The sequence below is a fragment of the Neophocaena asiaeorientalis genome, unplaced genomic scaffold (genome assembly GCF_003031525.2).
Source record: "Neophocaena asiaeorientalis asiaeorientalis breed wild unplaced genomic scaffold, Neophocaena_asiaeorientalis_V1.1 scaffold138, whole genome shotgun sequence".
NCBI lineage: Eukaryota > Metazoa > Chordata > Mammalia > Artiodactyla > Phocoenidae > Neophocaena > Neophocaena asiaeorientalis.
Genome location: NW_020172632.1, coordinates 6,980,178 through 6,993,647, shown reverse-complemented (window position 1 = coordinate 6,993,647; position 13,470 = coordinate 6,980,178). Strand labels below are relative to the sequence as shown.

The window sequence follows — 13,470 nt, the reverse complement described above, 5'->3', positions numbered from 1 at the left end:
TTCAGCAGTTAGTTGTGATTCCGGTGCTCTCATAAGAGGGAGTGAGCGCTTGTCCTTCTACTCTGTCACCTTCCCCCCTGCCCTCCAGGCCTACCGCTCTCAATCTCAGGTAGATAATCTACTGGGATAGAAGGAAAATTCATATTCCTCAGGCAGATCTAATCTGTCCTTGTCTCCCACCCTTTCCTGACCTTTGTGACTCCCTGGGGCAGGGCAGAAAGAGGGAAGAACCATCTAGGTGTCTCCTTTTATGCAGGGGCAGAAAACCTCCAGGTCTTCAGGAAAGCAAAGTCAAGCTGGATCTAGATACCTGGTCCCCCAACTCCCAGGCAGGGGCAGACAGGCAGCAGGTGGGGCTCAGTCTAACATCTTCTGCTGACTCTTAATGTGCTCAAAGGTCATTTTGAAGGTGGCAGGATTTTCTGCTTGACCCGTTAAGATCCTGGGAGAGAGAGAGGAGGAGGAGGAGGAGGGCGGGAAGGTAGGAGGGACTTTGGGAACTGTCTTCTAGGACATTTTCCTGGCCCGCCAGGGGACAACTAGGTGCTACTAAGGCTCCTGCCTCCCATCCGATCCTAGCTCTGAGAGCCTCAGGAGACTGCACCGCGAGGAGTGTGGGGCATTTCCCAGAGAGGGTCATCATGGCCTACAAGAAGGGGTGCTCGAAGTGGGCCCTTGTCAGCAGTGCCAGTGTGGCTCTGGTGTTCACCATCGGGATGATCCTGTGCTTCTTGCTGCAGCAGGGCATCCTGCCAGGTAGGAGCTTCCCAGTCATGCCATCTGGTCGGCTTCCCCCATCCCTCACTCCTTGCCCCCAGAAGGTTCTGTCCCCATTGACAGCCCTGATGGCCTCCTCTCCCCTCCCTACCAAGACTCTCCTCCATCCACAGCTCTACCTGCCCCTCCCATCACCAACCCCACCAAGACTTGATTCCCAACAGACAGTCCCATTAACTTTCCCTTCCTTCTTTACCAGGCTTCAGTTACCTGAGGACCAATGAACCTTGGTCTTCAGTCCAGACCTCCTTCTGTGCCCCCAGATGAACATTCCTTCTTGGAGGGTCACGCAGGCATCTCATATTCAGCTGACTGAGCTAAACTTTCCCTCTCCCTTCTGTGCCATCTCCTGGTGAAGGGTCCTCCATCCACATGGGGACCTGGGAGCAGCCTCCTCTCTTCCTCCTGCCTCATGCCTGTATCTTCAGTTCTGTGCCTCGAGGCTCTTCCTTCCCATCCTCTACCCTCCATCCCTGCCCACCATGACCTCTCAAGCCTCTGTCTCCTGCTAGACCCCTGCAGCAGCCCTCCCCCTCCCACACAGTCTCCACTGCCAGCCTGCTCACACCAGCCCATGCTCGGTCTGCCACCAAGGAGATCTTTCCTTTTCTTTTTTTAATTTTTATTTATTTATTTATTTTTGGCTGTGTTGGGTCTAAATTGCTACGCATGGGCTGTCTCTAGTTGTGGCGAACAGGGGTTACTCTTCATTGCAGTGTATGGGCTTTTCATTGCAGTGTATGGGCTTCTCATTGCAGTGGCTTCTCTTGCTGCGGAGCACAGGCTCTAGGCACACAGGCTTCAGTAGTTGGAGCACGTGGGCTCAGCAGTTGCGGCACATGGCTCAGCAGTTGTGGCACGCGGGCTTTGTTGCTCCATGGCATGTTGGATCTTCCTGGATCAGGGCTCGAACCCGTGTCCCCTGCATTGGCAGGCAGATTCTTAACCACTGTGTAAGGAGATCTTTCTAAACATAAACCTAGTTTGCTGTCTCCAGCACACACCCAACTCCTTTGCTGGCTCCCAAAGCCATTTACAACTGGATCACAGCCCTCTTCCAATCTTGCCCTATTCCATTTCTCTGCATTCTGTACCAGGCCAATGGCCGTTCCTTTAGGCAACCATATATATCCTACGGTCAAACCTTTGCTTATACTGTTCTCTCTGTCTGAAATAACCTAGTCCCCTATTTTGGTCAAAGTTACACACCCATCCTTCTAGGTCTCCCTTAAATGTTCCCTTATCAGTGAACTTCCCAACATCTGCAGGCTGGTTCAGAGCATCATTGTGCCCAGGACCCCATGTATTTCTCCCTCTCCCAGCTCTGATGAATCTGGGGTCCACTGTCTCTGCTAGATGGTGTGCTAGATACTCCCTGGGGCCCAAGGAGGGTTAGTAGGATGTACGGATGAGAGTCTTGGTCTGAGGCAAGAACTGATGTTGACAGTTCCCTTCGCCTTGATTGCAGGCTGTGAGCAGGATGCGGTCTGCCGCTCCGACGCGGACATGCTGGACTACCTGCTGAGCCTGGGTCAGATCAGCCAACACGACGGCCTTCTGGTCACCTGGTACCATGCTGCCAACAGCCAGAAGGAGATGAGGGCTGCCCTCAGCAGTAAGTCCAGTTGCCAGAACTGGGGCAGGCCGGGGCAGAGGTGGAGGCAATGGAGGGAGAGCAGAGGTGGGGCTAAGACAGCACTACCTATGAGGTGGCATTAGGATGGGTATCGCCACATTCTTGCCATCCTCCACTTGAGAAAGTGGGGGCTCAGGGGTTAAGTGACTGGCTCAGGTTGTGCAGAGATGTCTGGTTCCAAGGTCACATCCTGCCCTTCCTCCCAGGCCTTGTCAGGAGACAGCTTCCCTGCTAAGGAGGCCTTTGTCCTCAAAGTCTAAAGAGCCAGAAGATGTTTGAGTGCCAGCGCTACCAAAAACGAGCTGTGGAAGCCTGAGCAAGTTGTGTAACTCCTGAGCCTCTGATTCAGAATGATTACGGCAGCCAGTGGGCAACCACTCCCTGTGGGGACACACACTCACATTCCACGTGGGTCTCCTGGGACTACCAGCAGCCTGTTTTGTGGGTGCCATTCGACAGGAGAAAAATGGAGGCTCAGAAAAGTTAGGTAACTTACCTAACTTCACTAAGGTCACACTGTTTGAAAGTGGCTAAGCCAGCATTGGAGCACCCAGTGGTCAGCTCCCACGCTCTAAACCACTGCATTACGCCTGGCCCTCTTCAAAAGGGAAGATCTCACTCTTCCAGGGCTATGGGGAAGCTCGTTAGATCGTGTTCATGTATGTGCTTGTAAACTCTAAGGCAGTGACTATTCCAGATGAAAGGAAGGGTCCCCAGATTCGAGCGTGCTTCAGAAAACACATTGCTAGCCCCACCCCTGGAATTTCAGATTCAGTGGTTCCGGGGTGGGGCCTGAGAATTTGCATTTCTGATAAGTTCCCAGGTGACATTGATGTTGCTGGCCCCAGGATCACACTTTGAGAACCACTGCTCAACCAAAATCCCTCAAGTTTAGGAAAGTGAGATCCAGAGGGTCTTGTCCAAGGTCACACAGTAGGTCTGAAGCAGAGCAAGACCTAGGCGCCAGGCCTCTGGCTCTTACTCCAGCAGAGTCACCAGCAGAGAGCCTGGGAATGAGCATCTGGGAAAGGTTTGCTGAATGAATGAATGAGTCCTTAGGGAGACTTCCTGGAGGAGGCAGGCTTGGTGGTCAGCAGAGGAGAGGCCACCACAGGCTGGGTGGAGCCAGTTTGCTGCTGCTTCAGGATCGGGAGGCTAATGGCCAGACTTGGGTGATAAGAGGCCAGAGAACTCCCTGGCAAGAGGGAGGGCTCTTATCTGGCAGATAAGGCCTGAGGGAAAGCAAAGAGGATCTGCCAGCCCCAGGCTCATCCCAGGTCAGCCCTGGGGCAGCAGGTAAGGGATCAGGCCCCACCAAGTTGGGACCTTGGCCAAGAAGAAAGCTAAGGGCCCCAACCAGGCAGTGCCCAACAGCATGGAGCGTGCAGAGGCACCCCTTAGCATAACTGCAGGGGTGCAGAGGACCCCAGGCCCAGTCTTCTCCCTGAGGGTCCTGCTAGGTCCTTGGGGTAGGTCTCTGGGAGGAGGGTGGCTCCACAACTGAGGTGGGGACCCTCGGGGGGAGCCAATGGTAGGCCAGGGTTAGGCCGGTGAAGTCACCTTGAACGTGACTGGACACCCATGTGGAGGGGAGGGGCCACAGCAAAGGCCTAGAAGGCAGACAGACTGGGTTCAAATTCTACCTTTTATCATTTACCAGAGGAGTGATTTGGGGCAGGTGACTTCACCCATCTGCAGCTCAGTTTTTCCCTCTGCAAAACGTGGGCTGGTAGGGTGACCATATCATTTATCATCCAAACCAGGGCACTTTTGATAGTGAAAGAGGTCATTATTAATAATTATGCTGAAACAACAGGAATACACCAGACTATCCCTGGCAAATGGGGACATGTGCTCACCCTAGTTAAGTGAGCTACTCCACGCAAATGATAATTAATACTTAGTGAATGCCTAACAAAGGATATTTTATTATTTACTTCTAGTAAACGAGGGGACAGGGAGCACAGAGAGGTCCATCAACCTGCCCAAGATCACACAGCTTGCAGGTGTTAGAGCTGGGACTGGAAGCTAGCAGCCTTGGGTTCAGGATCTGTACGCTCAGCCACAGCGCTCTCCTGCCGGACGTGATGCATAGAGCTCCTGGCATGTGGGGGAGGGGAAGGAGGGTCTGGTAAGTTCCTGTGGGTTCCCTCTGGAGAGCATCACTCCTTCCCACCTGACTGCACCCCTGAGGACCAGGACTCTTACTGTGGCTGCAGAAACCTGATCCTTTCCTCATCTCCTGTTCCTTCACACCCCCAACCAAGCGAGTTGGCCCCCCAGATTCAGCATCTGGAAGGCACACAACAGGTGTAAATGACAAGGGAGAAGACTTCGGGAGGAAGCTGGATCCAGGTGGCGATCGCAAGGAGGCAAGTTAGGTCCATCAGTCTTTAGTCCACTTCACTGAGCGTTTGCTGGGCGCCTACTCTGCACCCAGCTCAGGAGGAGGTTTAGAAATGAGTGAGATGTGGCCCTGTGTTCAAGGGGCTCACAGTGTCTCAAGGAAGGCAGCTGGTGAAAGTCAAGCAAGGCAGCAGCATCGGAGGTTCACCGGGCCTCAGAGACCTGGGTTCCAGCCCTGGATCCCGCCCAGCGTGCCCCCACCCTCCCCAGACCGGAACTGGCTCCCGTTAGATGGGGAAGAAGACCCCTCAGTATCCATTCTCTTTTTTTTAAGCAGTTTTTTTTTTTCTTTTTTTTTTTTTTGCGGTACGCTGGCCTCCCACTGTTGTGGCCTCTCCCGTTGCGGAGCACAGGCTCCGGACGCGCAGGCTCAGCGGCCATGGCTCACGGGCCCAGCCGCTCCGCGGCATGTGGGATCTTCCCGGACCGGGGCACGAACCCGTGTCCCCTGCATCGGCAGGCGGACTCTCAACCACTGCGCCACCAGGGAAGGCCAGTATTTTTTTCTTGAACTACCCTCTTATCTGCCCAGCTGCCCCCTCGGGCCTGGCTTCTCTGGGCCTTGATGGGCCCCAAACTCTTTGGACCCCTCTCTCTGCATTCCCAGGTAACCGAAAGTTAAGAAAAGAAAGTGCTTTGTGTTCAAGCCATAAAAATAAAGGCTACCTTCATATAGCCCTTCACAGTTTACAACATGCCTTTATGTCCATGTCCTGTAGTCACGGTCCAGGGAGGCTCATCCCCATCTTGCCAGTGAGGACTCCAGGAAGTCCAGAGCTCTGGGCAGGAGGTATAATATGAGGATGAAGTGGGACAATGCAAAGTGCCTGGCTCAGTGCTGGGGACAGCCTGGCACTCAGCTTCCTCCCCCTCCTGGAAATCCAAACACCTAGATTTTAAAGAAATCTGCAAAAATTCTCTGCGACTTTGGGCAAGCGCTATCACCTTTCTGAGCCTGCGCTGGTTGACCTTAACTTTTCTATCACCCATTCATTCAGTCTTTTATCATCCAACAAACATTTTTGAAGCTCCTTTTTTAGGCCTATTATTGTCTTGGCACTGGAAATCCAAGTGATGGGCAACACAGACCCGGACCCTGCTCCCTGACACTTAACACTCAGGAAAGCTTGTGCTAAATGAGTGATTACATGGGGGCTGAGCACTCAGAGGAGAAGCTGGCAACCTAACTTAGACTGGATGTGTGGTTTAGGGATGGCCTCCTTGATATTTTAAGCCAACACCCACGGATGAGCTGGAGGTGGCCTAGTAAAGCTGCGGAGGGAAGTGTTGCCAAGACAACAGCCATGTGTAAGAGCCCAGAGAAGGGAAGACAAGATATTTGAGCATCGATACTCAAAGTGTGGGCCACGGACCGGCAGCATGGGCATCACGGGGGAGATTGTTAGACATCTTGGGCCCCACCCCAGACCTACTGAGCAGAACTTGCATTTTAACAGTTCCTGGGTGATTTGTGTACACATTAATGTTGGAGAAACAGGAGTGGCTGGAAGCTAGAGATTGAGGGAGAGAGGGACTCGAGATGAGATGGGAAAGGCCTGGTCATGCAGGACCTCACAGACTATGGTAAGGCATTTAGCTTGGACTCTTAGGACAACGGGCAGGGACGTTTTGATTTTTTAACAGGAGTGACACGATCAGGTACGTGTTTGGAATACTCACTCTAGTGGCCGTGTGCAGAATGGACTTGGAGGGGAGCAGAGCTCAAGTCACGAGGCTGCGAGTGTCAAACACAAGAGGCCCTCTGATGCCAAATGTCTGTGATGGGGCAGGAGCTGAGAGCGACCCGCCTGCCCTCCACTCCATTCCTTAGACAGAGACCCTGGCCGGCTATTCTGGCCTGCTTCTCACTGAAAGGCCTCAGCTCCCTCCTGGACTGAACTCTCGGAGCAGGCGTCACACAGCCGCCTGATGGAGTTAACTGTGTGCATTTAAAAGATAAAAATAACGATGCTCAGTGCTGTAAGTGTGCCGGAGATGGGCCAGCTTACGTATTTCTGGCAGGAACATGAGTCAGAAGAATTCTTCTAGACAGTAATTTGTTAGTATGGGCCTTAAAAACACCCTGCATGGCCCTGACTCAAATTCCTTGTCAGGATAAAAAATAATCAGAAAATCAGAATAAAACATGCATCATTATTTGTTAGTAGCAAAAATTTAGAAACTACTAGGATGTCTCAGGAATGGGAGAGTGGCTAACTAAAGCAGGGTGAGTGCCCTCAATCGGGTTTTTGCAGCTTTTTTTTTTTTAATGAAACATAGAAAAGATTGTAAAAAATGTGTCACTATTGAAAGAAAAAGGTTAAAATTATAAATGCAGAGTATTCCCAACTGTGTAAAAACTATAAATAGATAAAAGTGGAAGAAAATACATCAAAAAATGAACTATGATGGAAATGCTTTCCTCAAGTCAGGATAAAAAATAATCAGAATAAAATATGCATCATTATTTGTTAGTAGCAAAAATTTAGAAATGTCGGCGAATATTTCTTTCTGCTTTTCTGTACTTTCCAAATGTTCTATAATAAATGTGTAATACTTTGATGATGAGGAAAATTGCTTTAAAAAAGGAAATGATCTGGGAATTCCCTGGCGGTCCAGTGGTTAGGACACGGCCTTCTCACTGCCGGGGCCCAGGTTCTATCCCTGGTCGGGGAACTAGGATCCCACAAGTTGTGCAGCAAAAAAAAAAAAGGAACCAATCAAGATGGAGTTTGTCCTCTTGCACAGGTGACGCTGTGGCCCTGGAGGCAGATGTCACGGTAGAAGGGCTCGGCACAGTCAATGAGACAGGGGTCCCCATCATGGCGCACCCCCCAGCCATCTACAGTGACAACACCCTACAGCAGTGGCTGGAGGCCGTGCTGGCTTCTTCCCAGAAGGGTAAGGACCTCTCTCAGCCCCTCCCCAGCTGCCCAGCCCTCTGGTCCTCAGGCCGCATGTGCAGAGGTCCTTCCACTAGGAAGCTAGTCCAGTGCTCGTCAGGAGTTGCTCGTTGCCTTGGCTTTCCAGCCCACCGCTCTAGAGGCCTGGGCTCGGGGAAGATCAGTGAGACGAGGGATAAAAAAGTGCAGGGTAAGCTGCAAAGGACCAAACATGTTTGGGCCCTGAATCCATGGAACTGGATATAACATGCTCAAAAGCCAAATTCCACCTTCCCCTCCCATGTCTCTTTGCCAGTTATAGTCAGAATCCAGGCATCACCCTAATGTCTCTCCCTCATCCTCCACGTCCGCTCAGCTGCTGCACCTGCCAATTCTAACCCTGAAGCCCACCCCCTGATCTAGTCCCAGTCACATCATCTTTCTCCTGGACCTCCTTCCTCACTGGCTTCCTGCTTCCAAACTCAGCCCCTACCTGAGTGAGCTTTCCAAAATGCCAGTTGTCGCGTCACTCCCCTGCTTTAACCCTCCATGGCTCCCCATTGTCCTCAGGACAAAGTGTGATCTCCTTGGCCTGTCTTGCAACATCCTGCTCTAACTTCTCAGCCTCATCTCCTGCTGTTCAGGCTCAGGTGGCTTAGGACCCTCTGAGCCTGCCTGTCCAAGAATCACAGTCCCTTTTCATCCGACGCTTGACAACCCCTGAACCTGCCCCAAGTCCCAAGCCCTTACCCGTCATCTGCTTCCTCCCCTTGGTGATGGGGGACGGGAGCTCATTCCTACAGAGGCAAGTCCTTTCTCTCCAGGTTAGCTCTGCCTGTTTGAAAACCCTTCTTCACACCCAGCGAGAATCTGGTCCCTGTCTTCCCTCCCTGCCCCCAACACACATACCATACCTGCTCTCTCTGTCCCAGGAAGTCATGTCTTCTGTTTCCTTCTTCCTTGAGCACGAGGGACCAGTTCCCCAAGCCCTTGGCCCTCTCCCCACAGGCATCAAACTAGACTTCAAGAGCATCAAGGCCGTGGGCCCCTCCCTGGACCTCCTGCGGCGGCTGACCGAGGAGGGGAGAGTTCGGAGGCCTGTGTGGATCAATGCCGACATCCTGAGGGGCCCCAACATGGCCATCCCGATAGAAGTCAATGCTACACAGTGAGTGTTCGCTTCTCTGCCCCAGCTGTGTCCAATCCTCTTCCGTCAACATCTGGCACAGTAGGTGCTCAGGGGACCTTTGCTGAGTTTGCTTCCAGCCACACCATGCAGTCTGACCTCTGAGCCTTCACACGTGCTATTCCCTCTGCCTTGAATGCCTTTCCCCCATTTCCTGATGAACCTTTGCCCAGTCATTACCTGTCCCAGAAACTTCCCTGACATCCAAGGCCACTGAGGGCCTTCACTCACACTTTCTCCTAACAGTCCTGATTTCGTTGGACTATCACCGTTGGATTACAGGTTTGTCACCCTTACTACAGTGATTATTCCTGGAGGGCAAACAGGGCCTGGTCCAGTGACAAGGGCAACACTTGGCCTGCTAGAAAAGTCTAAAGCACTGACTCCTTCCTTAGCCCCCCATGAAATCCCAGCACTGCCACCAACCGCCCTCATGTAACACCAGCTTCGTGGTGTGCTCCAGTTTACAAAGGGCCACTTAAAAGGAGAGCATACATCTGAGTTGATCTTCACGTAGCAATGCCAGGTGAGGAGCCTTTTTTCTCACCATTTTGCAGATGAGAAAGCTGACGATAATTGAGGCACAATCTGTGGCATGTTTATTATGTGTCACAGGCACTGTTTTAAGTACTCTAGTTGTAGAATACTACTTAACTCTTACTTGAGAATGAGGTAGGTAATATTATTTTCATTTTATTAATACAGGAAATATCTCACTGAAGTTAAATGACTTGCCTAAATCTAGTAATTGGCAGAGGAAAGATTCAAAACCAGGCCTATCTGACTCTAACCTCCATGCTCTTTACCGTCCATCCATCCATCCATCCATCTTTCCAGCCAGTCAGCCAACAATCCATCCGTCCAATATTTATCACGATTCTCAAACTGAGGTGCATTTGGAAAGCAGCAGTTTGAAAATGTAGTCAGTGGCCCAAGATAAATAATGGTTCACCTTCTTGGAGTGAAGAAAATTACTCAATAATTTGGGGAGAGGGAGAGGGTAACATTATTTGCCTATTAAAATTTGCATCAAGGCAAAATCTGAATGAAATTTTTAAATAAAATATGAAAGTTCAGAGACTCTCACAGCTGGGAGAACCCACATCCCACACCTGGGGCTTTAGATCCCCCCGTCCATGTGGGTATGTTTACGAAGGCCTGTCCTGCCTGAAAGGATGCCATCTTTGAGAATCAAAGGGGCTGGGTGAGCTGCCCAAGATCACAGAATCAGGACCCAAACCCAGACCTCCCCAACACCAAAGTCCATGCCCTACTGTGGGACTTTGAGCAAGCCATTTCTGTTCTTTAGGACTGTGCCCTTATATCATAGATGCAAGAGATCCTGCCTCTTAGCACTGTGATGGGAACCTGGGAGATGAGGAAGGGGCTCTAAAAGACCAGCATCTCTGATTCTATGCAGGTTCCTGGCCTTGGTCCAGGAGAAGTATTCTAAGGCAACCCTGTCTCCAGGCTGGACCACCCTCTACCTGCCCCTGTTCCCAAACGGGACATATACCCGAGCCATGGTAGAGAAGATGCAGGGGCTGGTGGAAGGACTGCCACAGAAGGTCACCTTCCCTGTGCGGGCTGTCATGGTACGGGCTGCCTGGCCCCACTTCAGCTGGCTGCTGGGCCAATCTGAGAGGTGAGGACTCCCAGGCCCCTGCCACAGCTCCCACTCCCTCCAAACCCGCTCCCAGGCACTGATGTCCCAGAAGATCCCAGAGGCTCATGGCTAGAAGGGTCTTATTGATCACCTGGTCCAACCTCTGCTGGTGCTCACATGCTCTACAATGTCCCTGCTTTCTGCTTGTATGCCTCCGGTAATGGGGAGCTCACTATCATCTGAGGCAGCCCGTCCATTGACAGACAACTCTCTGCCCGTTGGAAAGTGTCTACACTGAGACACAATTTGCCTCCCACAGCTTCCTCCCATGGAAGCCAGCTGTTCCCTGGGGCTACACAGATTGCACCTACAGCCTCTGCCCCAAGATAGCTCTGTAGGGATTGAGGAAGCCCCATACCCACCCCTGCACTCTGTCCCCAGCTGCCCCACCTTCCTCAGCCTTTCCCCACTGGAGGCCGCCCCCTTCCCCTCTTCATACCTGACCTCTAGCCCCACCCCCTGAGCCCGTCTCTTCTGTCCTTGTCTCCTTCCTAAGACAGGACCCAGAAATAGACACTCCAAGTGAGGAGGCAGGGCAGTCCATCTCCCCCGCTTCTCAGCCTCTACTCTCAGTCATCGTTCCCGAGGCCTCTGTGGCTTCTTCTGCCCCCAAGAAGCAGGGTAGTGTTCCCCCCCTGCCCAGCTCGGGTCCAACTCTGAGCACAGGAGTGGGGCTGAGGGCTGCTGGGCCCAGGCAGGCACTGAGCTGGCTCTCTGGACCCCAGGTACAGCCTGACGCTGTGGCAGGCCACCTCAGACCCCGTGTCAGTGGACGATCTCCTCTACGTCCGGGACAACACCGCCACCCACCAAGTCTACTATGACCTCTTCGAGCCTCTCCTGTCCCAGTTCAAGCAGCTCGCCAGTAGGGAGGGGTCTGGGCAGTGTGGGAAAGGGCAGTGGGGCTGGATTCTGCACAGGGCAGCACTTGGTAGACACGGCAGCAGAGTTAGGTGGGATGGGGCACTGGAAGGGGAAAATCCTAGGAGGGATGGGGGAAGGGATCGTTTTAAGCGTCAGTTGTATGCCAGACCCCAGCACAGTATGCTAAGCTTTATAGATCTGTGAAGCAGGGATTCCATTTTACAGATAGGGAAACTGAGATCCAGAACAGTTAGGTAATTTATACAAAGTCATTCAGCTTGAACGTGGCACAGCTCCTACTGGAACCAGCACATTCCAAACCCCATATGCTTCCCCTTGTAATACAGTTCCTCTAAGGTTTCCTCTAGCATTTCAGAGAATGGCCCCTCCACTGTACCTGCTGATCAGTGATGCAGACACTACCTTGTCCAAACATCCACGCCCCTGACTCCAAACCTAGGACAGCCTGCAGTTAGGCCATCTCAAAGGGGACCCATCAGACCCAACACTCCTGCCTTGGGAGCCATCTTGGTGAGGGGGAGGAATACCAGCTTTGGGGCCAGATGGACCTGGCTCCATCAGGTTCCAATCCCAGCAACCCTGCCTACTGGCTGTAGGACCTTGGGCAAATCACCTGTAATCTAGAAAACAGGGAATTACAGCTCCCAGGAAGCTTGCTGTGAGGCTTAGAGAGGATGCGCGGTGCACAGAAGGGCTCTGTGACCAGCGGCCTCTTCATCCTGGCAATTTGCCCCACAGTGAACGCCTCACGGAAGCAAAGCTATTACACGGGAGGCAGCCTGATCCCCTTTCTCCAACTCCCTGGGGATGAGGGGCTGAGCGTGGAGTGGCTGGTTCCTGACATCCAGGGCAACAGGAGCACAGCGACAATGCGACTCCCAGGTAAGGTCCACCTGCAGCCCCTGTGCTCCTAGCTCAACCACAAGTTTCCTACACTTGGGGAAGCTGCCTCAGCTCTCCGTTACCATAGCAACACGGCTGCAAGGTAGGGAGTACAGCGCTGTCAAAAGTGCAGGGCTCCGGGCCTTCAGCACCTGTGAGCCCTCAGTCACATCACGCTGCAAGAGAGGCGGGCATGGGCCCCAGGGCTGAGCCACAGGCAAGGGCCCAGAGCCGAGCTAGCAACTCATTGTATCATTCTGACGAGCCCCGGGCACATTCATAAGGCAGCCCTTCCACCTGGAACCCAGCTCTGATCGACAGATCCCATTGCCCCGCTGCTGCCTCCATTGCCTCTTCCAGACAGAGAAGGCATGATCCTGCTGGAAGCTGGCCTCCTGGAGCCTGCAGCTGGGGACCCCGTGCCCATCGTACGTGCCCCAGATGGCCGTGTCCTAACACTGGAGTTCTGCCTGCTGCAGCTGGCCACGCGCGCCGGACGCTGGGGCATCCATGTGCACATAGCAGAGCCCACGGCCCTCCGGCCATCCCTGGCCACACTGGCCACCCTCTCCACCCTTGGCCACCTGCCTAGGCCTGTGTGGGTCGGGGCCACAATCTCCCACGGGAGTTTTGTGGTCCCTGGCTACGTGACTGGCAGGGAGCTGCTTACAGCTGTGGCCGAGGTTTTCCCCCATGTGACAGTGGCACCAGGCTGGCCCGAGGAAGTGCTGAGCAGTGGCTACAGGGAACAGCTGCTCACAGATATGCTGGAGCTGTGCTGGGGCCTCTGGCAACCCGTGTCCTTCCAGCTTCAGGCTGGGCCGCTGGGCCAGAGCACGGCTGGAGTCGTGGCCAGGCTGTTGGCAGCCTCCCCCCGGGCCACTGTCACAGTGGAACACAGCCCTGGCTGGGGCAGCTATGCATCTGTCCGGGCAGTGCTGCTGGCAGCCAGGGCCGTGGAGAGGACCCGAGTCTACTACAGGCTACCCCAGAGTTCCTACCAAGACTTGCTGGCGGATGTTGGCAGAAAGTGACCACCCAGGGGTGCTGGGCTGGTGGAGCCACGGGGGTGGCAGGAAGGAATAAATGTCTCTGCCTCCCTCGGTGCCCTGCGTGTGTGTCCTCAGGGCAGCATGGAGCGGGAGCTGGG

The 13,470-nt window shown here is 53.3% G+C and overlaps 1 protein-coding gene across 1 annotated transcript; it reads left to right on the top strand.

Moving 5' to 3' along the window:
• The first annotated feature begins 526 nt into the window (after positions 1-526).
• Positions 527-13,425, top strand: FAM151A (family with sequence similarity 151 member A). The gene is made up of 8 exons (XM_024739306.1): positions 527-756; positions 2,246-2,392; positions 7,568-7,720; positions 8,710-8,869; positions 10,308-10,532; positions 11,279-11,418; positions 12,177-12,320; positions 12,681-13,425. The coding sequence occupies exons 1-8, from the start codon at positions 642-644 to the stop codon at positions 13,352-13,354; spliced, it is 1,758 nt and encodes a 585-aa protein (XP_024595074.1). The 5' UTR covers positions 527-641; the 3' UTR covers positions 13,355-13,425.
• The last annotated feature ends 45 nt before the right edge of the window (positions 13,426-13,470 follow it).